Source organism: Lutjanus erythropterus, chromosome 6, assembly GCF_056507025.1.
Source record: "Lutjanus erythropterus isolate fLutEry1 chromosome 6, fLutEry1.hap2, whole genome shotgun sequence".
NCBI classification, from domain to species: Eukaryota; Metazoa; Chordata; class Actinopteri; order Lutjaniformes; family Lutjanidae; genus Lutjanus; species Lutjanus erythropterus.
In genome coordinates this window covers 394,771-421,735 of record NC_139322.1, presented here as the reverse complement: position 1 = coordinate 421,735, position 26,965 = coordinate 394,771, and the positions used below count along the sequence as shown (strand labels likewise).

The 26,965-nt window shown below is 41.2% G+C and overlaps 3 protein-coding genes across 7 annotated transcripts in view; 1 reads left to right on the top strand and 2 right to left on the bottom strand.

Annotated features, from left to right (window-relative positions):
• Window positions 1–743: 743 nt before the first annotated feature.
• cxxc1a (CXXC finger protein 1a) lies at window positions 744–11,054 on the bottom strand. Of its 2 annotated transcripts, XM_084720116.1 has the most exons (15): window positions 10,643–11,054; window positions 9,535–9,740; window positions 9,345–9,445; window positions 8,703–8,851; window positions 8,301–8,456; window positions 7,539–7,730; window positions 7,355–7,456; window positions 7,063–7,280; window positions 6,276–6,483; window positions 5,627–5,737; window positions 3,255–3,304; window positions 3,072–3,168; window positions 1,199–1,351; window positions 901–1,043; window positions 744–828 (listed from the first exon to the last, which is right to left on the bottom strand). In XM_084720116.1, the coding sequence occupies exons 1-15, from the start codon at window positions 10,643–10,645 to the stop codon at window positions 825–827; spliced, it is 1,893 nt and encodes a 630-aa protein (XP_084576242.1). In that variant the 5' UTR covers window positions 10,646–11,054; the 3' UTR covers window positions 744–824. The 2 variants fall into 2 exon arrangements, with proteins under 2 accessions (XP_084576242.1, XP_084576241.1); XM_084720115.1 differs by lacking the exon at window positions 744–828 and having other exon boundaries at window positions 846–1,043; window positions 10,643–11,038.
• A 1,989-nt stretch (window positions 11,055–13,043) lies between these two features.
• On the top strand, window positions 13,044–18,031 carry LOC146324536 (uncharacterized). Of its 3 annotated transcripts, XM_084720118.1 has the most exons (6): window positions 13,044–13,076; window positions 13,169–13,193; window positions 14,373–14,500; window positions 16,037–16,171; window positions 16,258–16,512; window positions 17,328–18,030. In XM_084720118.1, exons 3-6 carry the CDS (start codon window positions 14,374–14,376, stop codon window positions 17,600–17,602), a joined length of 792 nt encoding a protein of 263 aa, XP_084576244.1. In that variant the 5' UTR covers window positions 13,044–13,076; window positions 13,169–13,193; window position 14,373; the 3' UTR covers window positions 17,603–18,030. The 3 variants fall into 3 exon arrangements, with proteins under 3 accessions (XP_084576244.1, XP_084576246.1, XP_084576243.1); XM_084720120.1 differs by lacking the exon at window positions 13,044–13,076 and having other exon boundaries at window positions 13,144–13,193; window positions 16,066–16,171; window positions 17,328–18,031; XM_084720117.1 differs by lacking the exon at window positions 13,044–13,076 and having other exon boundaries at window positions 13,144–13,193.
• Window positions 18,032–19,670: 1,639 nt separating this feature from the next.
• The window catches only part of tfe3a (transcription factor binding to IGHM enhancer 3a), a 16,139-nt gene continuing 8,844 nt past the window's right edge, over window positions 19,671–26,965 (bottom strand). The window contains exons 6-8 of one of the 2 annotated variants that reach the window (XM_084720113.1): window positions 26,363–26,438; window positions 26,121–26,268; window positions 19,671–20,053 (exon numbers count right to left, since the gene is read on the bottom strand). In XM_084720113.1, coding sequence (XP_084576239.1) covers window positions 19,895–20,053; window positions 26,121–26,268; window positions 26,363–26,438 — 383 coding nt within the window. In that variant the 3' untranslated portion in view covers window positions 19,671–19,894. Of the gene's footprint in view, window positions 20,054–24,234; window positions 25,082–26,120; window positions 26,269–26,362; window positions 26,439–26,965 lie in introns of those variants that run through there. The other variant, XM_084720114.1, reaches the window with a different exon arrangement.

The following is a 26,965-nucleotide window of genomic DNA, read 5'->3' as shown; positions in this document are numbered from 1 at the left end:
CTGTCAGTCTACCCGTCAGTCTGCCTGTCAGTCTACCTGTCTGTCTACCTGTCAGTCTACCCGTCCGTCTGCCTGTCAGTCTACTCGTCAGTCTGCCTGTCAGTCTACCCGTCAGTCTGCCTGTCAGTCTACCCGTCAGTCTGCCTGTCAGTCTACCTGTCTGTCTACCCGTCAGTCTGCCTGTCTGTCTACCTGTCAGTCTACCCATCCGTCTGCCTGTCAGTCTACCTGTCTGTCTCCCTGTCAGTCTGCCTGTCAGTCTACATGTCTGTCTACCTGTCAGTCTGCCTGTCTGTCTACCTGTCAGTCTGCCTATCAGTCTACCTGTCAGTCTACCTGTCTGTCTCCCTGTCAGTCTGCCTGTCAGTCTACATGTCTGTCTACCTGTCAGTCTGCCTGTCTGTCTACCTGTCAGTCTGCCTATCAGTCTACCTGTCTGTCTCCCCGTCAGTCTACCTGTCTGTCTCACTGTCTGTCTGCCCATCAGTCTACCTGTCTGTCTACCTGTCAGTCTACCCGTCAGTCTGCCTGTCAGTCTACCTGTCAGTCTACCCGTCCGTCTGCCTGTCAGTCTACCTGTCAGTCTACCTTTCAGTCTACCTGTCAGTCTACCCGTCCGTCTGCCCATCAGTCTACCTGTCAGTCTACCTTTCAGTCTACCTGTCAGTCTGCCTGTCAGTCTACCTGTCAGTCTACCTTTCAGTCTACCTGTCTGTCTCCCTGTCAGTCTACCTGTCAGTCTACCTGTCAGTCTACCTTTCAGTCTACCTGTCAGTCTGCCTGTCAGTCTACCTTTCAGTCTACCTGTCAGTCTACCTGTCAGTCTACCTGTCAGTCTCCCCGTCAGTCTACCTGTCTGTCTCACTGTCTGTCTGCCCGTCAGTCTACCTGTCTGTCTACCTGTCCTTGGCAGAGCGCAGGTCAGTTGTGATTGGGTCGTGTTGGATGGTCTGGTGCAGCATCAGAGCCAATAAACCCGCTCGATTCGTCATCGCCGTCCTCAGATTCCTCTCCTGCTCAAACAGCTCGTCCAGCTTATACCACTGACAGAGAGACAGACAGACAGAGAGACAGACAGATGGACAGAGAGACAGAGAGAGAGACAGACAGAGAGAGAGACAGACAGAAGATTATGTCGTGGACTCTCAGGTCCTTCCTGTGATGTTAATGAAGTGTCGTGTTAATAAAGTTTGGTTACCACTCGGACTCTCTCCAGGTCGACCTCGGCGCGGCGAAGTTTTTCCCAGCAGTAATGTTTGTTACACTTCCTCTTTGAAACGCGACAAAACTCTCCTGTCGGCTCAAAGACATCTTTAACCAGAGGACACCCACACACCTCGTCTGCTGGCACCTGATGGGGGACAGATGGACATTTCTGGTTCCCACCTTCTATAGTTTCATTTCATGTTTATGAGGAGGTTTTCCTCCTTTAGTTAGTTAATATGTCCATGTCATGTCTGGGGTCAGTTATGAATCCTAACTGTCCTCTGTGTCTCTGGGTCGACTGTCCTAATAACACTGTCTCCATCATCTAGAGAGATAAATGATGTAGAAGGACACTTCATCCTGTTTGTGAAGTAAATCTTGAAAGCTGGTAAACTGGTGATTGAAGAAGTTTCAGGAGACTTTGATGTTTTACACAGAAATATTGAATGAAGGCGACACGCTAAAGGTCTCCACACATGACCAGCGGTAAAAACGCTTCACGCTGGCTGTCCCATTGTTTCCTATGGAGAGAGCGGTGGCGTACCCTCGGCGTGGTGCACCGCTCGGATCTGCCGCTCACCGCTGCGCCCAAAGTTCAAATTATTTGAACTTTGACCCCGTTCGCCGCTGACCTTTCAAAGCGCAACCAATGAGATAACAGCTGATTGTGACGTAGCCAAAAGCGACAGATACGAACAGAGAGGGAGAGGAAATGGAAGAAAAACTCTTTCTGTGTGTTTCTGAGTTCCTCGAACTGTAAAACATTAAAATCACACCACGATCTCGACAGGAAGAGGATTACTGGGTGAAACGTCAGGAGTCAGATCGAGCTACCAGGCTTGTGATTGGGCAGAGTTTACGAGCTACAATGCTAACGTTAGCTTAGCTGTGTGTGTGTTATTCCAGACAGACACAGTGAGGATCAGTGCTTCACAGATATAAACTGTCCTTCAGCTCAGCGACAGTAAATCCTGTCATGTTGTTACACAGCTGTGGTTAGTTTCTGCAGAACAGGAGTCTGCTTTTTCCTCCTCGTCCTTTTTCTTTCCGGAGTGACAAGTACCGTTTGGTGTTGCCTAGCAACGGTGAATAGCTCGCACTCGTTGATGATGTATACCTGAGCTCCTCCACGTCCGCTCGGCGCCTCGGCGCTCTACCTGGCGGTGAGCGAAGAGCAAATTTCATGTGAAGGCCCCTTAATCAGCATGTAAACGTGTCAGTCTCAATAAAGAGACACTAATACGTCCTCACACTTGTTGTGTGGACAAAGTGGACTAATCTGACAAAAACTAAAACTAAACTAAAAACATTTCCTGTATATAATTTTATTTTTGTGAGCACATAATATGACTGTTATGCTGTTCGCTGCAGTGCTGAGACCTAAAAGAACTCGTCCTGTTTAGGATCAGATAAATCCTCACATGTAGCTGGATGAGCTTCTTCTGCAGACCCACTTCTGCTAAATTCACCACAGTCTCCTGAAACAAGTTAACCAGCTCTCAAGATTTCCTTCACAAACAGGATGAACTCGCTTCTACATCCTTCAGTTCCCTGGGAGACGGAGACCGTCTTATCAGGACAGCACTAGCCGACTCAGAGACACGGAGGACACAGACAGTACAAATATGATTTTAGGATTTATAACCGACCCCACATGTGAACTGGTCATATCAGCTTTAGCCTAAAGGAGTAAAATTCCTCAACATTAGTCCATCCAGGACGTTGTGATCACAACAACCGTCAAATACCGTGAAACCGATATGATTTAAAAAAACGTGATATGAAAATTTTGTCATACCGTCCAGCCCTAATAGAACATTTAAACTGTCTGATGTTCTGTTATCTTTTAATAAAAGCAGACAAACCTTTGGGTCTCTGGAGTGTTCAGGACACAGAACCTGCAGCCGCTTACAGTACGTCTTACTCTGAGGGTTATACACATCACAGAACAACCGGGTCGCTCTGAAACACAGACAGACAGACAGACACATGAGAGACAGACAGATCTCGCTGTGACAGACTGAAAACAGAGAGACAGGCGTTCTTACCCCTCGATACGTGTTGGGTACATGGAACCAAACGATGTCTGACTCTCATACTGTTGAACACAGAGACACAGAGACAGTTGAGATTTAAACTCTGTCTGCTGGATTTGAGAAGACATGAAGACACAATGATTCCTAATTTCTAATGTTGTTGTTGCTCTGTTTCATATTATTTTAAAAACTCAGAACACAAACACAGTAACAGATGAGGCAGCAGACCAACACCTCCTGTGTTCTGTGAGCTAAAATCACTGATTTTATGAATGGAGTTTGGTTGGTTTGTAGAGAGAGAGATCTGTCTGATATAACGGTGGTTTCCTGTCAGAAAAGTCTGTCTGACAGAAAGACAAAGACAGAGGAGTCAAACTTCTGGTTCAGGGGTCACATTCAGCCCAATTTGATCTCAAGTGGACCGGACCAGTAAAATTAAAGCATAATCTATCGATTATTCTGGCAATTGATCGAGCAATCAGATAAGAAATATTGTGTGTTCTGCATTTTTTTCTATTAAATTACTTTTGCTTTATTTAAGAACAATGATAAAATACAAAAGAGAAGATAAGACAGGTCTATTAATGAACAACTATAAATTACTAAAGTAAAAATACTCAGTAAAGTAACTTTACTTTTACTGTTTTAACTTTACTTTTTTTTTTTTTTCAAGTACAAAGGTAAAAGTAAAGGTAGTAACATCTGCAGAACCACAAACAGAAGATGAAGGAACTCTTTAACTGAAACACCAGAACGTTTTGATCACATGTTAAAATCACAACATGGTTCTTCTGGAGCAGGACAGACGCTCCCAGAGGACAGGGGACAGGGGACAGAAGACAGAGGACAGAGGACAGAGGACAGGGGACAGAGGACAGAGGACAGAGCACAGAGGACAGGGGACAGGGGACAGGGGACAGAGGACAGGGGACAGAGGACAGGGGACAGAGCACAGAGGACAGGGGACAGAGGACAGGGGACAGAGGACAGAGGACAGGGGACAGAGCACAGAGGACAGGGGACAGAGGACAGGGGACAGAGCACAGGGGACAGAGGACAGGGGACAGGGGACAGAGCACAGAGGACAGAGGACAGGGGACAGAGGACAGAGCACAGAGGACAGGGGACAGAGCACAGAGGACAGGGGACAGAGGACAGAGGACAGGGGACAGAGCACAGAGGACAGGGGACAGAGGACAGAGGACAGGGGACAGAGCACAGAGGACAGAGGACAGGGGACAGAGGACAGAGCACAGAGGACAGGGGACAGAGGACAGGGGACAGAGCACAGAGGACAGGGGACAGAGGACAGAGGACAGGGGACAGAGCACAGAGGACAGGGGACAGAGGACAGGGGACAGAGGATAGAGGACAGAGCACAGAGGACAGGGGACAGAGGACAGAGCACAGAGCACAGAGGACAGGGGACAGAGGATAGAGGACAGAGCACAGAGGACAGGGGACAGAGCACAGAGGACAGAGGACAGAGGACAGGGGACAAAGGACAGGGGACAGAAAATAACGATAAGAAAACCATTAAAGTACAAGTTTTCAAAAAAGGAAACAGAAACATGCTCTCGCTCGCGAGATTAGTGTTCGTTATTTCTACTAAAATAATCAAACTCTCGCGATCTTTCACAGGTCTAGGGTTCCCTTCTAGACACGACCCTCTGTCTGTCTGTCAAACTACAGACAGCAGACTGTCTGTAAACATCACGATGTTTCACTCTGCAGTGTTTCACACAAACACTTTATTTGTGTGAAACACTCAGGTTTGGTTTGTCACCAACATTGATATTTTTATTTGTGTGTGTGTGGAGGAGCTGCACTGACAGAGAGGAGAGATGCTGCAGCCGTGTGATAATCAATTACATCAAAATTTAAATGTCAGTGCTCATCAATACTCTGGTCTTTAATAACCTCACCTGTGAAACACAGTGTGATGTACAGCTGTTCGGTTTTAGTTATCGAAGTACTCGAATTACTCGAGGAATCGTTTCAACCCTAAAATGAATGTCTTGTCTGTAGTTTTCACACTTTGCAAAGTCGTCCCGTGGGCCGGACTGGACCCTCTGGCGGGCCGGTTTTGGCCCGCAGGCCGTACGTTTGACACCCTTGGGTTAAGAGGTGAAAATATTCTAAATATAGTGTATACTTAAACTGACATCGACTTTTTATTTTGCTGCTGAATCTGTCCACAGCAGGACACTGATTAACTTCACACACCGGTTCTCCTGCTGCTTCTCCATCTACTGAAGGTAACACACTGACCGGAGAAGAACCTCATAGAACCACACTGCAGATAATACGGACTGTCCCTTTCAGTTAAATAATAAACGAGCCTCCTCTTGAGTCTCTCCGTGTTGACACCTGCTCAGACTGACCTTAGCATAGCATCTCTCCATGTGTCTCAGCGCCACCTTTGGGTTGACAGGATGACTGCAGGAGACACAGAAGATCTGAAGGTCTGTGTCATCACCATCACCCTCAGTCACCTGGAGAGACAGACAGACAGACGGAGAGACAGACAGACAGACAGACGGACAGACAGACAGACAGACAGACAGACAGACGGAGAGACAGACAGACAGACAGACAGACAGACAGACGGAGAGACAGACAGACAGACGGACAGACAGACAGACAGACGGACAGACAGACAGACGGACAGACAGACAGACAGACGGACAGACAGACAGACAGACAGACAGACAGACAGACAGACAGACGGACAGACAGACAGACGGACAGACAGACAGACGGACAGACAGACAGACAGACAGACAGACAGACAGACAGACGGACAGACAGACAGACAGACAGACAGACGGAGAGACAGACAGACGGAGAGACAGACAGACAGACAGACAGACAGACAGACAGACGGAGAGACAGACAGACAGACGGACAGACAGACAGACAGACAGACGGACAGACAGACAGACGGACAGACAGACAGACAGACAGACAGACAGATCAGAGAAAGCAGATGACTCAAACAAAGATTTAACTGTCTGTCCCTCCATCTCGTACCTCCTCGTGTTGTTGGACCTGTTGTTGTTTGGCGTTGGCGATGATGCCTTCAAGCTCATGGAAACGTTTCTCCATCATCGTGAGGCGGAGCCTCGCCGCCTGCTGCTCCTTCCTGATTCGCTCAAGCTGTCTCCGCCCCATCTCCTCGGCAACGCATGGACTCTGCTGCCACTGCTGGATCCTCTGAGGGAGGATCTCATAGATACGACTGGAGGACAGAGAGACACAGAGACACAGAGACAGAGTCTTGAAATAGGACTGTGTATTAGCAGGAGTCTGTCGGTGTGATACGGGGACGGAGTTTAATGAGTTTAATAATGAAGACAGTTAAAGACACTGCCATCTAGTGGTCGGGAGTTTAAACACAACACAAAATAAACCACTGCCACAATTTTTGCATGTGTCATAATATCATGATATCAGTGTTTTTGATACAGTATCACAAACAGAATATTATGATACTGAAGTCTGTCGATATTTTCTGGCCCTCTTATTTTGAAGGTGACTCAGTGGAGACGTCCTCAGTATCAGTTTCTGTGCTTTGATCAAACTGGACTGTTTGTCCTTTCACATCCCTGTTCATCAATAAATTCAAATAAAGAATTAATACGTACTGTAAATGAATGAATGAACCTTTGACCAACAGCAGTCAGATATCATTATACCAGCAGCAGCTGTCAGAGTTCACTGAGTTCTGTTCTGAAATGATTATTGATCTTTTTGTGATCGATCGTATCGTTTCTGTTTCAGAGGAAGTCTGGAGGTCGAACCGTGTGATCAGACTCACTTGGCGGCGAGCTTCATGCCACAGTCCTCGGAGCAGTATTTGGAGTTGGCCCTCGCCGGCTGGACGCATCCTGGACCCAGACACTGCCTCAAAGCCCCGCCCACCTCCTTAACCCCACCCTCTCCTCCTCGCTCGCTGTGCCGCACGCGCTCCCTGTGACGCTGCTTCACTTTGTGACGTCGAGGCTTCGCCTCCTCTTTAGGAGCCAAGACAGACTTCTACAGGGGAGGACAGGCGTGTTAGTGACATCATCAGTGACATCATCAGCGGTCTAAAGTCAAAGCGTCCCCACCTTCTTCTCTGGCTTCTTCTCTCGTCTCTTGACGTGTTTCACCTTCACCGCCTTCTTCCTCAGACAGTCCGACTGAGCGTCCTCGTCCTCGCTGTGCCACACCTGCAACAAGAAGACACGTCACAACACAGGAAGCGTCTGTTCTGACAGCTGATTGGTCAGAAACGCTCACTGACACACTGACCAGGTCTCTGAATCCAGCAGCTTTGTACTGTTCGTACAGCTCCAGCTCGCTCTCACTAAACGCCCCCTCATCCTCCTCTTCCTCTTCCTCCTCCTCCTCTTCCTCTGTCTGGTGCCCCACTCCTCTCCTTGGGAGGCCCCGCCCCCTGGCACCGCTCCGACTCATCTCCTCGTCTTTGACACGAAGCATCTTCTACTCAGATCAAAAACAACAATATCATTCAGTCATATTTAGAGAAACATATCAGTGAATCACCTTCTTTCTCTGACTACAGATACATTATTACACAACTTTGAATACTCAATTCTGATTGGTCAACTACAGCATCTACAGTCTTTTTTTTTTCTTTTAAACAGACTGTTGCTGTGGACGCTGTTCTGATCACAGACTCTGAAGGATCAATAAATTCATTTTTAAATCAATAAGCCAACAGCTAACAGAGAGCTAACAGCAGCTAACAGCTAACAGAGAGCTAACAGCAGCTAACAGCTAACAGAGAGCTAACAGCAGCTAATCAGTATCAACAATTGCAGATATCCTTCATAAAACTGTGTAATTGTCATCCTCCTCCACCACCCTGACAGTGGACACCCTGAGTGTCAGTGTCCCTGAAGAAGACAGACGAGCTGCGTCCCGTCACATTTTTTCCTTCACACTGATTCTAAAGTCTCAGGTTTGATTCTCACATCATGAATGAAACAAACCAACACTGTCAGTTTTAAAAGTTCTGTTTGAACCTGTGATCATGTGATGAAGACTCACCCGCGCTCGGACCTCACACTGCCTCAGTCGACACTTCTGTCGGATTTTGTTTGGACCTCCGAACTTCTTCATGTCTTTACAGAAGTCACACTGAGCGCAGTCCTCCGTCCTCAGACAGGCGTCACACTCTCCACACATCCGGGCTGAGCGCTTGATCTCAAACACAACACATCGCACAAAATGTTACGTTGAAGAATACTGAGGAGGAAGAAGGACACGCTCTCTGAAGATGAGTGTGAACAGATCAAACAAACTCAAAAATAAAACTGTACAATCTGATTGTTTACGTGGAAGAATTTAAAGGACTTCAAATGAATTTCTGAACACAATAAGATACAAAACACTATAAACTTCTGACTGAATAAATGTACTGCAGAAACATATACCTGGTTGCTAAGTTACCTGTGAGCCCCGCCTCCTGTCAGTCTTGGGCTGGGGGGTGGAGCTTCCATCTCCATCATGTTTGTCCTCTCTCTCTGGCTCCGACTCTTTCTCCTCCTTCTCTTTCGTCTTCTTAGGACGGTATTTAATCTCCAGAGATGGGTCTCTGTCTGCAGGGACACAGCACACAGCTAACAGCTAACACACAGCTAACACACAGCTAACAGCTAACACTTAGCTAACACACAGCTAACACACAGCTAACACTCAGCTAACAGGTGTCTGTTAGCTTAGTGTTAGCTGTTTGTTAGCTGTTAGCTGTCTGTTAGCTGTGTATTAGTTGTTTGCTGTGTGTTAGCTGTTAGCTGTGTGTTAGCTGTTAGCTGTGTATTAGTTGTTTGCTGTGTGTTAGCTGTTAGCTGTGTGTTAATTGTTAGCTGTGTGTTAGCTGTTAGGTGTGTGTTAATTGTTAGCTGTGTGTTAGCTGTTAGCTGTGTGTTAATTGTTAGCTGTGTGTTAGCTGTTAGCTGTGTGTTAATTGTTAGCTGTGTGTGTTAGCTGTTTGCTATGTGTTAATTGTTAGCTGTGTGTGTTAGCTGTTAGCTGTGTGTTAGCTGTTAGCTGTGTTTTCAGTGATGTAAGTGTAGACGTGTAAACACTGACCTCTGCAGGACGGACAGTACCAAACTCTGATGGCTTTAGCTGCTTTCTCTGAAACTCCAATACAGTCTCCATGAAACCACTCAGTACAGCTGTCGCACCCGCTGACAGACAGACAGGTGAGAGACAGACAGGTTAGTGTAAACTGTCGATGGTCTCTGATATTCTCAGACAGGTGGTTGAGTTTTCTTACATCATGAAACAGTTGATGTCTGGTCTCCTGCAGATACAGTAAACAGGACCGCTTGGGGTTTCCATGGCAACCTCTCCTCCTCCTCCTCCTCCTCCTCCTCCTCCTCCTCCTTCCTCTTGCCCTGACTGTCCTCCTGCTCCTCGTCCTACCTCTTCCTCCTCCTCCTCTTTCTCAGGGCCTCGCTCTGCTCCTGCAGCTTCTTCAGACTGACACAAACAACAGGAAGACAAAGAAGAAGAATCAAAACTGTTTCACCGCGTAAAAAAATACACCAAAGAAAATCCAGAGAACAGATTTCAGTCCCACCTGCATAAGACGCTCACAGGGAGTTTGTTTCTCTATTAGACTAAAAAGCATCTTGAGACGTGTTCAAACGGAGCCACAACACCACAGAAACTATCTGACTGTTTGGTAACCATGGTGATTAGAGTAACTAAAAAGTTTTATAAGTTTAACTTTATTTGTTACAGATAAACAGTTTATAAGTCAGCGTTCCTCTGAACTGAAGTTAACAGAAGCACATACACACATGTAGTACATAACTAACTGCCTAACAGTAGTTGCCATGGTAACAGACATCAAAGTTGATAAGCAATGTTGAATTAAGTTTTTAGAATGAATCTAACATGAGATCAGATCAGATCAGACTAGAACTGGTCAAGATTCACCTCGGACTGATTTAAACCGTGAACAGTTGATTACTGCCGTTACCAATAATCTGATCGTTATTTTCTCAGTTAATCAATTAGCTGTTTCGTCTGTAAAATGTCAGAAAACAGCGAAAATGTCTCTCGATTATTTAACATAAATTCAGATGTCAGATTCAGATTATCGATTAATGGACTCGTCGTTTTTTAACGTGTGAAATCTTCATTAGAAACATGATTGGTTCTTCTGTCCGTCCAGACCTGGACGTGTCCGCTGAGACCTGGACTCTGATCAACATCCAGTCTGAAAACTGATTCCACCGTCAAAACAAACTCTCTTCATTTTTCTATGATTTTTATCAGTCAGCTGTTTCTGCAGGTAAATAAACGGTGAAGCTCACTGCAGCATCCGTCTGTCTCTGTCTGTCCCTCTGTCTGTCTCTGTGTCTGTAGACACTCACCATGATGAAGCCGCCGGTTTTTAAAACACAGAAGAAGAAGAAGAGGAAGAATCTTCTTAAATCTTCTCCGTTCGTCTTTCCCTCATTTTTTTTTTTATTTTGGAGGAAAATCTGCACAAGTCTCTTTGTTTCTCCTTCTTCTTCTTCTCCTCCTATTCTTCTACTTCTTCTTCTTCTGTGCGGTGAAATGAAGCAGCAGAGCAGCGACACCTGCAGGACGGAGACTGAACTGCACCCTGAACACAAAGACTACACTGATCCAAAAGTTGATTTATTTATTTTTATTAGTATTATTTTATTTATTATAACATTGTATATTACATTTTTCTTTTTCAACTGGCCCATCGTTTTTGTAATCAGATATTTTCACTCTATAATTGCAATATCAGTGAAAAATACTCACAATTAGATACTTTTCAATATTTTTTCAGACCTTTTCCTTTAACTTTCAGTATCACTGCTAACATTATTACCATTTCTACTTTTTCTCTTTTAATTTATTTCACTTTACTTATTTTACATTTATTCTTCTTGTATTAGGTTCTCTTTTTTTGTGTTTACTTCTCACAGACTTTAAATTCTTTTTCTTTTTTTTTTTGTTTGTTATTGTAATTTTGGAACAAATCTCTTCACAAGAATTAATAAAGTTATTTTTTATCTTAATGTTTGAAAGACATTTTAATTAAAATCAATAAAATGATAAAATGGATAAATGAAATTAAAAAAGCTACACAGTGTTGACATCATCACAGTGAATTATTACACATCTAAAGATGTAGATATGACTGATTAAAAAATACAACAGATATAAAAATATATGACAATGTATGTATATTATAAATATGTCATATTAAATGTAAGAAATGCAATATTATAAATAGTAAAATAATATACAACATTAATATTTAATACATAAAATATTATAAGTTTAAAAAGCAGATTGTGATATATGTAATATAAAGTAATGTGAATGTAATATTATATATCCACAAACCAAAAATATGATATTATACAATATGATTCTATTCTGAGAACAATAATTATTACAATCAGTAGTAGAATTAGTATAAATATTATTATTATAAAACTCACCTGTTCGGACTCTTAAGTATATTTGATGAAGCTGATGTATTTTGATAGTTGAATAAACTTTATTGTCTCTTCTGATGAATATAAATAAAAATCATATAAAAAATGAAAGTGTATTTTCAGGCTGCAGTTCTCAGTGTGTCCAGCAGGCGGCAGCACTGACACACAAATCAAACTGGGCCACAGACATGAAGAAGAAAAAGTACTAAAGTAAAAACATTTAACAATTTCCACAGAAGTTAAAGTACTGACAGAGGAATGTAGTTAAAATATTAAAGTAAAAATATTCTGAGGATCATATTTTAATAAACGAGTCACATGATTTATTTAAAACTGCAGCTGTCAGATTAAAAAAAAAAAACAATATTTCTTTCTATAAAGTATCTGAAAGTCATCATCATCTGTAGTCTTTAATATGACTGTGAATTTATTTTATATTTCATTAGATTATAAAACGTATTGTTTTATATTTCTGTGTAAACTGTAAAACATTCATCTAAACTGTTGACTTTAATCTCATTAAAACTTTCCTGCTCATAAAATTAATTTGAAAAAAATCCATATTTATCATGGACATATTTTACAGGAATATGTTGTGTTTAAATTACATTAAAAAAAAAATGAAAATATATTTAGTGTTACATGATTACAGTTCAGTTCAAATCAAATATTCTCAGTCGTTCTCATTCACACTGTGTGAAGTTAAAGTGAATAATGGTTAATAATTTAATATTTTCAATTTTCAAAACCCAAATAAAGATGAATCAGGTTCATAACTTCACTGTGAACATTTTTTAAAAGATGATTTTTGGTTGGTTAAAATTCCAAAATGAAATTTTATCTAAAGAAGAAAAGTAAATTATGTCAACTGAAGATTAAAGGTTGACAAAACTTTATTTCGTTTAATATTATAGCAGTAAAATATTACTATTAAATCATGTGAACATTTAGTTTTACAGTGAATTAAAACGACTGTATGTCAAATTATTATTAATATCATCAGAATTAATACTTTCTATACATTTATAAACCCCTGTGTGTGTGTGTGTGTGTGTGTGTGTGTGTGTGTGTGTGTGTGTGTGTGTGTGTGTGTTATTTAAAGGAAGAAGAGGGGGAGGAGTCTCACACACATACAGACACACACACAGACGCCTGCAGAGAAACTGTTTACTGAGAAACGTGAAATGTTAACAGACAGAGACAGACAGACAGAAAGAGACACAGACAGACAGACAGGAGGACAGACAGACAGAAAGAGACACAGACAGACAGACAGAAAGAGACACAGACAGACAGACAGAGAGAAAGAGACACAGACAGACAGACAGGAGGACAGACAGACAGAAAGAGACAGAAGGACAGAAAGAGAGACAGACAGGAGGACAGAGACAGACAGACAGACAGACAGGCAGGCAGGAGGACAGACAGGAGGACAGACAGCAGAGTGTCTCTGAAGCTGCAGGTGAGAAACTTCTCTTTGTTTATTTTTCTGTTCTGAGTGACGGATGTATTTTATATGTTTTAAAATACTTTTACTGCTTTTACTTTGAATTTAAATGTAATCATCAGAAACAGAAATATGATTTTTTTTCAGCATTAATATTCTATTTTAAAAGTCCATGTTTGGTTTCCAACATTGTTGATTTGATGTTTTAGTGAAGTTTTTTTTATTCTGTGTTCAGTTTTATTCATCGTTTCCTCATCAGTTAAATTAATCAAACTTTATTTCTTCATGTTCCAAAGTATTTTATATGTGACTGTAATAAGAGTGTGAAGTGTAATCAGAGGTGGTCAAAGTAATCAGATACTTTACAGCAGTAAAAGTACAATATCACACTGTGAAAATATTTCACAATATGTAAAAAATAAACAAAAAATAAACAACTACTGATATTATGTGAGATCATTTACTTTTCTTCTTTGGATAAACTTGAAGCTTTGAGTTTTAGAAACTAGTAAATGTTCAAATTCACAAATCAGGTTCTGAGCTCACTGAGTCTGATTTTAAGTTTCTAAAACTGGAAAATTCAAGTTTATCCAAAGAAGAAAAGTAAATTATCTTAATTTAAGATTAAAGTTCAGCAAAACCTTTTAAAGTTTATTTCAAACCTGATGAATCTGAGTTGGGCTCAAAACTCAGAAGTCTGTGACAGTAATGTTGAATTTTTTACAGCGTACATATTAACCTCTGACATGTAGTGTAACAGAAATATAAAGCAACATTAAATGGAAATACTACACAATGAACTACATAATAAAGTACAAGTACCTAAAATTTGTACTTAATACAGCAGTACTCAAGTAAATGTACTTAGTTACATAGTTACATTCCACCACTGACATTAAAACAGTCTGAGACTAAAGTACAGGAGAAACAAAAATAAATAAAATAGATTTTCAATAAATCACAAAGCAAATTAATTTCAAATAAACTGATCATCTAATAACTGATCAATTGATACTAATAACAGGAACTTATTTTATTCTATTTACTGTTTATATTATTATTATTATTATTATTATTATTATTATTATTATTATTATTATTATTATCTTTGTTGTTGTTGATAAATGAAAACAGATGTGGATCACAGCCGCTGAGTCGTATCTAATTATCATAATGATAACTTTTCACTGGCAGGATGGATGTGACATCACACTGCAGTAGCTCTGACATCACTGAGAGTGGAGCCAATAAGAAACAGGTCCAATCAGAATGTATCTCAAGCCAGCCGACAGCCAATGGGACGCTGCCACATCACAGCACAGGTGAGACAGATAGCTGCTGAAATACCTCATCACTGATGACATCATATGAAGTGTAAACATCTGGAGGAGCTTCCTGTGTGAACCTGATGTGGGTCAGTTGGACCACTTCCTCCAACAGGACGTCTGTTCCCGGGAATTTTACCCTCAGCTCAGACTGACAGGCTGCAGCAGGGACACACAACACGAGGCCACAACAACACCACAACAACAACACAACAACACAACAACACCACAACAACAACACAACAACACAACAACACCACAACAACACAACAACACAACAACACCACAACAACAACACAACAACACAACAACACCACAACAACACAACAACAACACAACAACACAACAACACAACAACACCACAACAACACAACAACACAACAACACCACAACAACACAACAACAACACAACAACACAACAACAACACAACAACACCACAACAACAACAACAACACAACAACACCACAACAACACAACAACACAACAACACCACAACAACAACACAACAACACAACAACACCACATCAACACAACAACAACACAACAACACAACAACACAACAACACCACAACAACACAACAACACAACAACACCACAACACCACAACAACACCACAACAACACAACAACACAACAACAACACAACAACACCACAACAACAACAACAACACAACAACAACAACACAACATCAACACAACAACAATACCACAACACCACAACAACACCACAACAACACAACAACACCACAACAACACAACAACAACACAACAACAACATAACAACACAACAACAACACAACAACAACACAACAACAACAACACAACACCACAACAACAACAACACAACAACAGCACAACAACATCAACACAACAACAACACCACAACACCACAACAACAACAACACAACAACAGCACAACACAACACGAGGCCTCACACATCACTGACAGCAACACAACAACAACACAACAACAACACAACAACACAACAACAACAACACAACAACACAACAACAACACAACAACAACACAACTACACAACAACAACACCACAACACCACAACAACAACAACACAACAACAACAACACAACATCAACACAACAACAACACCACAACACCACAACAACAACACAACAACACAACAACAACAACACAACAACAACACCACAACAACAACAACAACAACACAACAACAACAACACCACAACAACACAACAACAACAACAAAACAACACAACACGAGGCCACTAAGGCCTCATTAAAATAATGTTTTTTCCCTGTTGGTAACCTCTCACAATGTTCTAAGAAGGTTGTATTATTGTTTTTGTTCAGCTTAATATAAAAAAATGTTCTAATAATCATATGAAGTAACGTTTTTGGTGACAGAAAACATTTTGGAATTCTAATCACAACATTAGTTTTAGGTCAGAAAACCCTTTTCCTTCTCCTTTTAACATCTAAGGAACGTTACAATGGTCAATTAACCTTTCAAGATGGCTGCCTCATTCTGATGCTTTAACTCCTCCTCCTGCAGAGGAGGCTCCTCCCCCTCTCTCTGATAAGTCAGAGGACGGTGACAGTGGTGATGACTCTTTAACAGGCAGCTCCTCCACCAATGACATCTCTCGCCTCCTGCCCGGTCAGCCCGCCTCCTCCTGGAAACAGAAAGGTGACGGTGAACAATCTGATGTTACCTGATGTGACATCATCAGTCTCCTCTGATGTCATATCTGATGTCATGTCTCCGTCTCTCAGGTGTGGACAGCTCATCAGTGTCTCCTCCTCCTCCTCCTCCTGTCTGTACTCCTCCATCTTCCTCCGTCATCTTTCCTCCTCCTCCTCCTCCTCCTCCTCCTCAGTCTCAGTCGTCCACCTGCAGCCTTCCTCCTCATCATCATCACCATCATCGTCATCATCAGCACGGCACCAATCAGAAGCGTCTCTCCTCCACTAAAAGCAGTGCCTCCTTCAAGACAGATGCTGCCCACATCAAGGAGGTCGCTGGAGACGGTGAGCCAATCAGACACGACCTCTGGTGATGTACAGTTTGTCCTGATGGGGGCGCTAGACAGTCAAACATGTTCCCACGCACCTGCATGTCAGTTTGTTGTAACCTGATGTTTTTTAGGACTTTGACGGCGTCTAGTTGATCATTTTTAAGACACAAATATAAAAGTAAGTCATCAGCATTTTGACTGATTCTGTCCATTCTGTCCTCTACGGAGGCTCAAAGGTTATTCAATGAAAAGTTCAAAGAGACGAGAGAATAATGTGAAGTACAGCCACAGACAGACAGACAGACAGACGGACAGACGGACAGATGGACAGACAGACAGACAGACAGACAGACAGACAGACAGACAGAAAGTATTTCAGTCTGACAGGAATTAGTAAAACTGAACACTCCCCTCTGCCTGTTATCAGCTGAACACCTTCAACATGGAAGTCTGTTTATCTCTGCTGAACACACACACACACACACACACACACACACACACACACACACACACACACTCACACACACACACTGATAAGTCCTTCCAGCATCAGTTAGTCTGGTTTATAACAACTGACACCCTCCTGACTCACTGACAGCAGCAGATCTGCAGCTTGTTGGTGTCAAACATTAAATCCAGTCGTTCATCTGATCATCAGGTCTGAATCTGACACTTTATTATAAACCAGGACGTCCGTCCACTCAGCTCAGCACAGACACACAGAGAGACAGAGTGAGGCTCCAAAGAGGCAATAACAGACAAGAATCTACAGACTGTTGCGTTCACTGTCTCCTGGCCTGTCTGTTCTGATTGTCTCTGTCTCTACAGATTGTTGCGTTCACTGTCTCCTGGCCTGTCTGTTCTGCGAGATGCTGTCCATGTGTTCAGCTCTTGGGGACTGTCTGGTGTGTGGAGTGGGCGGGGCTGGATGCTGTGACGCTGCGGCGGGCTGCTGCTGCTGCGTGGAGGCGGCGGGGGAGGCAGCGTGTACGGAGGAGGCGTGTCAGGCCGTGTTGGATTGTGGGATACTGGAGGACTGCTGCGGCTCGTCAGACTGTTTGGAGATCTGCCTGGAGTGTTGCTCCATCTGCTTCCCCACATAAAGCAGCCAATCAGAGAGGGACTTCACCATGATGTCATTGACTCTGATGGACCTGATTCATCCTGGAAAAATGAAAACTGAAAACAAAAAGAAAATCATCTGTGGAAGTGATGTACAACAGGCTTAGGGAGTAATGGATTACACGTAACATGATTACATAATTGAGATACACAACAAGGTAACTGTATTCCATTACAGTTACAGAAAAAGAAGATGTAATCAGATTACAGCCACATTTAGTAGAAATGGGGATTATTAGCAGTATTGATAGTAAACATATTTAAATAAGAACAATATAAATCACTGCCATGACTGCTGCCACTAACATTAGCTAGAAACACCAACTGCTAACATTAGCTACACAGACCAACTGCTAACATTAGCTAGAAACACCAACTGCTAACATTAGCTAGAATTACCAACTGCTAACATTAGCTAGAAACACCAACTGCTAACATTATCTGCACAGACCAACTGCTAACATTAGCTAGAAACACCAACTGCTAACATTAGCTACACAGACCAACTGCTAACATTAGCTAGAAACACCAACTGCTAACATTAGCTACACAGACCAACTGCTAACATTAGCTAGAAACACCAACTGCTAACATTAGCTAGAAACACCAACTGCTAACATTAGCTAGAAACACCAACTGCTAACATTAGCTAGAAACACCAACTGCTAACGTTATCTGCACAGACCAACTGCTAAAATTAGCTAGAAACACCAACTGCTAACGTTAGCTACACAGACCAACTGCTAACATTAGCTAGAAACACCAACTGCTAACGTTAGCTACACAGACCAACTGCTAACATTAGCTAGAAACACCAACTGCTAACGTTAGCTACACAGACCAACTGCTAACCACTATTGTGATCCTTGGATTAGGTTTTTGACTACATTTTTTAAACAGGTAATTAGTAACTGTATCCAAGTACATTTTTAAAGTAACCCTCCTGTTTGATGTATTTTACAGTGTATTTTTTTACAGTGTAGTTTGGTTCAGTTCCTCTGTGAAGTAGGAACCAGCTCTGTAATGTTCATGTCACTGTCTCTGTGTTGGACAGACTAATGGACAGACTGATGTCTCTTCTACAGTCCAGTCTGATTTCATCCAATGAGACGATTCTTGTAACGAGACTTTTTAAAGGGACAGTTCACCCTAAAATACGAGCAGTTGCTGGTCGATTCTATAGGAAACATGAAACTTCCAAACATCCACTGAGTTGTTGTGACTAATATCAGGTCTAATTAAAGAAATCTTCAATTCATTTATGATTAGTCAAAATGTTGATTCTCGATATCAACAATAATTTATGTTGGATGAAAACATTCTCTAAAGCAGTGTTCCCTGACCCTGGTCCTCAGAGACCCCTGACCCTGGTCCTCAGAGACCCCTGACCCTGGTCCTCAGGGACCCCCGTCCTGCATGTTTCAGATGTTTCCTGCTCCAACACACCTGATTCAGATGATCAGGTTGTTGTCAGGTTTCTGCAGAGGCTTGATGATGATCTAAAACATGCAGGACAGTGTCTCTGAGGACCAGGGTCAGGGGTCTCTGAGGACCAGGGTCAGGGGTCTCTGAGGACCAGGGTTGGGGAACACTGCTCTAAAGCACACGTCAAACTCAAGGCCCGCGGGCCAGACGTGGCCCGTGATACAATGATATACGTCCCTCGAGATAATTTGATGTGTGTATTTATGATTGACCAGCTGGTAAACAGCATGTTCACAAAAACCAAATCACAAAGTGAAGCTGCTTTTGAAAGCTACTTTTTATAAAGGCAGAAGAAATGAGTCATTTATGGAGGGAAAGTTTTTGAAGTTTTTAAATGTTTGAAATCTTTTGTCCAGACAAAAAGTAAGAATTTTCAAATGTAAGCCTCAGCAGAAATACTGTTGCTGATCAGATATGTGAGCTTAAATACTCTGAGCAGAAATATTCTCATTTTTAATTTATGTTATTGTTGAAGAAAAAAAACATTTTAAATTTTATTGAGGAAAAAGTTGTTGAAAATTCATATTTCTGAAAAAAAAACAAAAAACAGTCCGTTTAGTTTAATAAATGTTAATCCTGTTTGGCCACAACTTAGACTGTGTTTTAAATTTTGGCCCCTTCTGTGATTGAGTTTGACACCCTGCTCTAAAGGTTCTCTAAAGGTTCTCTAAAGGTTCTCTAAACATTAATCCAGCTGTCAAATAAAGACCTGATGTTTGTGTCTCTGCAGTAGAAATAAATAAAGTCAGACTGTCCAACCGTCCAGATCGTCTCTCTGTCTGTCTCGCTCAGTCTGTGATTGACAGGTCAGGAGTGGGCGGGGCCAGGCGGGACAGGAAGTGTGTCCTGCAGGGCCAGGAAGTGTGTGTTTGTCGAAGCGACGGGCAGGACGTCCAAACAGGAAACAGGAAATCACTGAAAAGACAACGCCACCTGACCTCTGACCCCTGGGATGCCCAACATCAAAGAGAGAGAGAGAGAGAGAGAGAGAGAGAGAGACACACACACACACACACACACACACACACACACACACACACACACACACACGTCAGAATAAAAACAGTTGGTTTGATTTTTTCCACAGATTTCTTCATTTCTGAGCTCCAAACAGTTTGTTTTCAGCCTGAGGGTCAGGGCCCTCTGAGGGGTCACAGCATGAGTCTGTGGGGTCATGACATCATTAACAGGATGAAAAAAAAAATCTATGACCTATTTTCAGACGTGTGTAAAACTCTTTGTTCCGTTGATCTGATAGTTTTCAAAAACAATTATTTTTAGACACAAAACACAAGAACAGTTTATAAACTCGACTTTTTACAACTGTAACAATCCATTAATCAATTAGCTGATTGACAGAAATTTAATTGGTAACTATTAGGGACGATAACAGTTAATCAATGATTGATTAATCAATCATTAAGAATGTGATCAATCATATAAAATTTAATCGATCTTCTGTCAAATAAAGATCTGTAGATGGTTTTTATGAGTCTGTTCTGCATGTTATGTGATATTCACTGTGTAGAACCCTTATATGTTTCACTCTTAGAAATAAGGGTTCCACAAGGGTTACAGAACCATTTGCTTCTAAAGAACCCTGTTTGGAAGGAAGGGTTTGTCAACGGTTCTTTGTAAGACCAAGCGTTCTATTTTCATCCAAAGAACCTTTTTAGAAGAAGGAGATTATTCAAAGATTGTCAAAATGCTTAAAGAACTCTTTAATCAAGGGTTCTTTGTATCAAAATATCAAAGGGGTCTAAGTAGAACCTTCTGGGTGGATTCTAGATAACACCCTTGGCATATAAAAAAGGAAAGGGGTTCTGGATAGAACCCCCAGAGACAGTTCTGGGTGGAACCATTACACAACAGAAGGGTTCTCTGTAGGGGGGGTTCTAAATGAAACCTCCCACAGATAGTTCTAAATATAACCCTGTATGTTGGGTTCTTGATAGAATTCTCTGAAAGGGTTCCAAGTGAACATTTATAAAGGGTTCTATTAGGCATCAAAAAAGGTTCTCCTATGGGGACAAGCTGAAGAACCCTGTATGGTTCCAGCAGCTTTATTTCTAAGGGTGTATGTAACACTGTCAGAGAACGTGGAACATGTTGCTGTGGAAATAAAACTTTGTTGGTGTTGTTCAGTATTTACAAAATTCTGAAGATTTTGTAAACATGATTAAAACTGATTAATTGATTGTTACTTTTACCAATAATCGATTCAGTTTGCAGTCTGCTGCCCTGGTTACTGCTGTTGGTGACGGCTGAAGTCATTGTTCCTGTAAAAACCTTTAATGGTTCAGGTTTGATGTTTTTCCTTTAATGATGTTCTGCTTTGGACCAAACAAACAGTGTGAACGCATCACTGCCAGAAAATAATAATGATAATAATAATAATAATGAGAAGAAGAAGAGGAAATGAGCTCCATCAGTAAAATCCAGTTTTTACTTTACAGACTGAGTCACAATAATCTGATGATATCAGAACAGAACAGTCACAGAGAACACAGAACTGTCAGATACTGCCACCTGGTGGTCAGACTGAAAACTACCTGACAGCAGACGGACACACACACACACACACACACACACAAACACACACACACACACACACACACACACACACACACACACACACACAGAGCTCTATAATCAGCTGTGGTTCCCTTTATTGTTCTCATAAAAACTTTGTACGGCACTTAGGTGAATAAATAATAAATCATTTTTCATGTCGTGGTGCTGAAGATCAGCTGTGACGAAACAAAACACATCAGACTGAATCTGTTTTTCTTTCATGACTTTATTTCTATATAAAAGTTTGAATCTATAAAAACAAACTAAACTAAATGAAACATGTTGATTCATATTCAGACTAAAGAAACTGTTTGTAAACACAAACGTCATAAATCAGAGGAACAACATGAATAAACAACAAACAGACATCCCTTTGTTTATCGCATGACTGACAGCTGAGCCGGCAGCCATGTTGGAGCTACACTTCACCTGCTGTTGTCATAGTAACCACTGTTGCTGATGTCACATCACCGACATCATCACATGTAACGTGTGAAAAAAAAACCACCAACGTGACGACTTTACATTTCAAATCTCAGTCATTTAACGTTAGCATTGAGCTAACAGAAACAAAACAACAGCCAACAGCTAGCTTAACTAGCAGTTAGCAATGAGTTCTACAGAGTTTATTGATAAATGGCAGCTATACTAACAGTTAGCTTGCTTTTATTTTCAACTGAATGCTGCTAGCTAGCTTGTCAGTTCAGCTCTTGTGTTTGAACTAAATTGAGTTCACGGATAACAGACAGCTATAGCTAACAATTAGCTAAGTGAGCACTTGCCTCCATACTACAGTTCATACAGTTCAACTTTAGTTAACAGTTAGCTATGAATTCTCTTGAGATTTCATGGATAAACAACAGCTTTAGCTAACAGTTAGTTAGCTTGTCAGTTTTTTGCATATGAACTAAATATTTACTAGTTAGCTAACTTAATTGGCTCCACACAACAGTTCATACAATGTAACTATAGCTAACAGTTAGCTATGAATTATCTCAAAACTTCATAGATAAATTACAGCTTTAGCTAACAGTTAGTCAACTTGTTTTTACCTTCAACTTCCTGTGTGAACTCTAGAGTCTGTAGTTGAGAGCTAAACGCTAACTAGCTAACCTTCGCCTGGTCTAGATTTTTGAACAGTACAGTCTGATATCAGGCTAAGCTAACCTAGCTGTGGCCTTTGAGCTAAACAGAGTTCACAGACAGCTGTAGCTAACAGTTAGCTTGCTCTTAACTGACTGTATGACCACAGCTAACAGCTAATGAACTTAGCAGATGACTTCAAACTGTTGCAGCTAACAGTTAGCATGCTTTTAGCCTAGCTATCACTGACTGTATGAACTGTGGAGCTTCAACAGCGACAGATTTTTGAAATGTTTTCTGAGTGGTGGATTTTCTTGATTTTCACAGAAACAAAGTGAAACCAGTTAAAAACCTGATGGCTGATTTTTGAGCAGCAGAAGGTGAATGACAGGATTATATGAAAATAAAACAGCGTTACAGTCCTTTAAACGAGTTACAGTTTCCCTTCTGTCTCCTCTGAAGCTCATATTGAACAGAAATCATCAATAATAAAAGATCGAACCTGATCAAGTCTCCTGTAAACAAACATGTCCTCAGTCTCCAGCACAGTGATTATAGATTCATGTGTTTATGTACAGATTCATATTTACACGACTGAACCGACCGACACGCGGCCGCGTTGAAAACATTTTCACTGAGGATTCACCTGCTGTGATGTCACAGGTGTGGGCGTGGCCTGAGCACAGCTGCAGGTGAAACGAACTCATCATAAAATAAAAACATCACAGACATGATTTAAAACACTTTTGTAACTTTTCTCTGAACATTTTTTCTCCATTTGTGATGAAGGTCGTTGCAGAAAGCTCAGGATAAAAAAATACTTCTGGAAAATCCGCAAAGTCTGAAGTTAATTATTCAAGATTGAGGGACAGAAATTAAAAATACTACATTTGAATCTCAGAATTTATTTCTGTTTAAATCAAGATGATCAAAAAGTTAGAAATGTGAATTTATATCTAATATTTTGAGTTTATCTGGTTACAGTTTTAAATGAATAATCATTTTTCTGTCTTTATCAGAGACGTGGACAGAAGAGAGACGACAGTCAACGTCTTCAATCAGTTTGTGAATATTTAATTTAAAAAGTCTTATTGTGAGAATTTTAGGGGTTTTTTGGACTCAAAGTGTCTCTGCTCTGCTCACTAAGTTTACAGCTGCAAAGACTAACTGAATAATTGATTATTAATCAATTACTACATTAATCACCAAGTGTTTTGATGATCAATAAATCTGTTTAAGTAATTTATTCAGTAAAAAGTTCAAATTCTCTGATTGCAGCTTCTTAAATGTGAATATTTTCTGAAGATCATCTGATCAACATTTCCTGACCTTTCATGAACCAATCAACTAATCGATTAATCATAAAAATGATCAACAGATTAATCAAGAATCGTTAGTTGCAGAACTGCGTATGTTTGTTACGTTAATAAAATTATTTTTGTTGGGATTCTTTTTTTTTTTTTTTACAGGATTTTATACAAAAATGTTGTCGGTCAATTTGGAGCCAAAAATTCTTTCATTTTTGTTGATAATGTTTTTTTTATCCTGACAATAAGAAACATTTTGTTTTTATTGATCACCTGCAGCCTCCCCTATATCAGCCAATCAGCTGCGGGTTTGATGATCATCATCCAATCAGCTTCTGGTCGGTTCAGTTTGTCGTTTCTGAGCTTGACTGTCCTCATACTACAGGAAACAGCTGTTACCATGGTGACGCTGATTGCCATGCTTATGTGGGAGGATGCACAGTGGTTACCATGGTTACACACAAAGACATGAGGGTTGCCATGGGAACACCACAGTTACACTGTGGGAGGCAGTAGTTGTCTTGGTTACAGGATGATGTCACAATTTTGCATTGTTGTCTTTTTTAAAAATAGTTCTTATCAAAAAAAAAAAAAAAAAACCTGCCTCCAGCTCTGGCCAATAGGATCCATGCATGCATGATGACATCATCAGAGGTCCTCATCCATGCTGAAGCTGCTCCTCCTGCTGCTGGTTTTGGAGGCACCGCAGGACAGCAGCGGGTCGTCCTCCATCAGGATGTCTCCGAGGCCGCGCAGCTCCGTCAGACCCACGTCGGACATCAGGTCCGGGGAGAAGACGGTGGACGCCCCCCGAGGCTCATCCAGCTCCACGAAGCTGAGTGCGTCCACGCCCAGCGAGGAGGAGGAGGGGGAGGAGGAGGAGAAGGGCTGAGGCAGCGGGGGGGAGAGCAGGGTCTGAGGGTCCAGAGAGGAGGAGGAGGCGGAGGAGGCGGGCAGAGGTGAGGAGGTGGAGGAGGAGAAGGCCTGGAGGCGAGCCTGAAGCTCCAACTCCTTAAACACGAACAGAGAGAATTAAAAGTTCTGATCACATGACCTCACAAGATCATTTCATTGGTTTAAAGCTCAGGAAATGAAACATGATGTCATAGACGTGTGGGAGCTGAGGAGCTGCACTTCTACTGTCAAACCAACCAAACTCCATTCAGAAAATCAGTGATTTTAGCTCACAGAACTCAGTGTTTTAAAGGGTTAATTCAGATTCAGTCAGAGCTCTGTCTCTGTAGGGATCCTGTCAGTGACAGAAACAACAACATACAGACATAAAATCTGACACCATTATTACTGTAAACTACAATATGTAAAAAAAAATATTTGGCCTGGGTATAAAAATACCAGAATTCCCCTTTAAGTTTCAGAAACGTAGTCATGTTCCATTGGTTCTATTGAAGTCCAGTTATGTTGAAGTTAAGAACCTGCCCAGCAGAGGGCAGTGTTAGCGCTCCTGCAGACTTGCCAAACTAAAAGGGAGGATGTTAAGACTTTGTTTCCTGCAGTCCGTTGACTTAAAAAAGTTTATTTTTGTGTTGAATAATTCAGATTTTCTCAGAAGAAAACAAAATAATTCCCCTAAAAAGGCAAAAACTTCCATTTTATCTAAGCTTTAAAAAGCAGAATAATGACAAATATGATCAAATCCTCACATTTTACTGTTATTCTTTACATTATTTTTATTATCATTATTTATTCACAACATTTATTATTATATTACTGCACCTGTGATGTTACCAGTAACTTTAGTAGCTTTTTTGGGGGATGTAAAAATGTAAGAATAAAAGGAAAACGTGAAAACAGGTGGAGCTCACCGACGTACACCTGTGCACTCCACCTGGTGATCAATCTGTCAATTAATTGTTAATCAGTTGTTTGGTCCATAAAATATCAGAAAATGGTGAAAAATTCATCCTGTCAGAATCTTCTCAAATGAAAAATAGGTCCAAACATGTGAAAACAGGTGGACCTATTTTTCAACCAGTGATCAATCTGTCAATAATTTTTCCACTGATCGATCAGTTGTTTGGTCCGTCCTCACCTGTATGCGCAGCAGCAGTGAGTGGTTCGTGTTCTCCAGCCTCCTCTGTCTCTCCTCCATCTCTCGGGTTCTCTGTTGTTCTTTCTGCAGCTTGCGGATGTAATCCACAGACGCCTTCAGGATGGTTCCTTTGTTCCACCTCATCTCCCTGATCAACCAATCACAGGCCACGCCTCGTTAACACACAAACACGCGGAGCACTAACGAGGTCATGTGATACTGAAGTAAAGAGTGATACTGACGGGTCGGTGGATTTGGGGATGAGATCTCCGAGTTCTTTGATACGGTCGTTGATGTTGAACCTCCTCCTCCTCTCAACTGAAAAGCATTTATCAATAATCAATAAATAATCAGGAATCAGCTGCTGATTATTCAATCAAACTGTCTCTGTGGGAAAATGTTGCAGTGAAACATGTTTCTGTTCCAGTCGACAGGAACAGAAACATGTTGAAACCAGAAAGAAGAATCCCGCCGTCAGCGTCTGCAGCCGCCACAAATATCACTTATTACATTTAAATATATATTTACTTTATGTTTCCAACACAAACTTTATGTATAACTACATTTGTTTTGGTCAAAAGCAAAATCAGCTCTTTAATTTTCACTTTACCCAAAAAAGTTCAGGATTGTAGCCAGAAATTTACAAAGTACAAAGTAATAAAGTATATTATATTATATTATATTATATTATATTATAGTATAGTATAGTATAGTATATTATAGTATATTATATTATAATATATTATATTATATTATATGAATAATTTTACCCATTCTTAAGAACTGAGACAAATCATGTCCTACCAAAGAACAAATTAACACTCCAAGTCAAACTGTATGGTGTA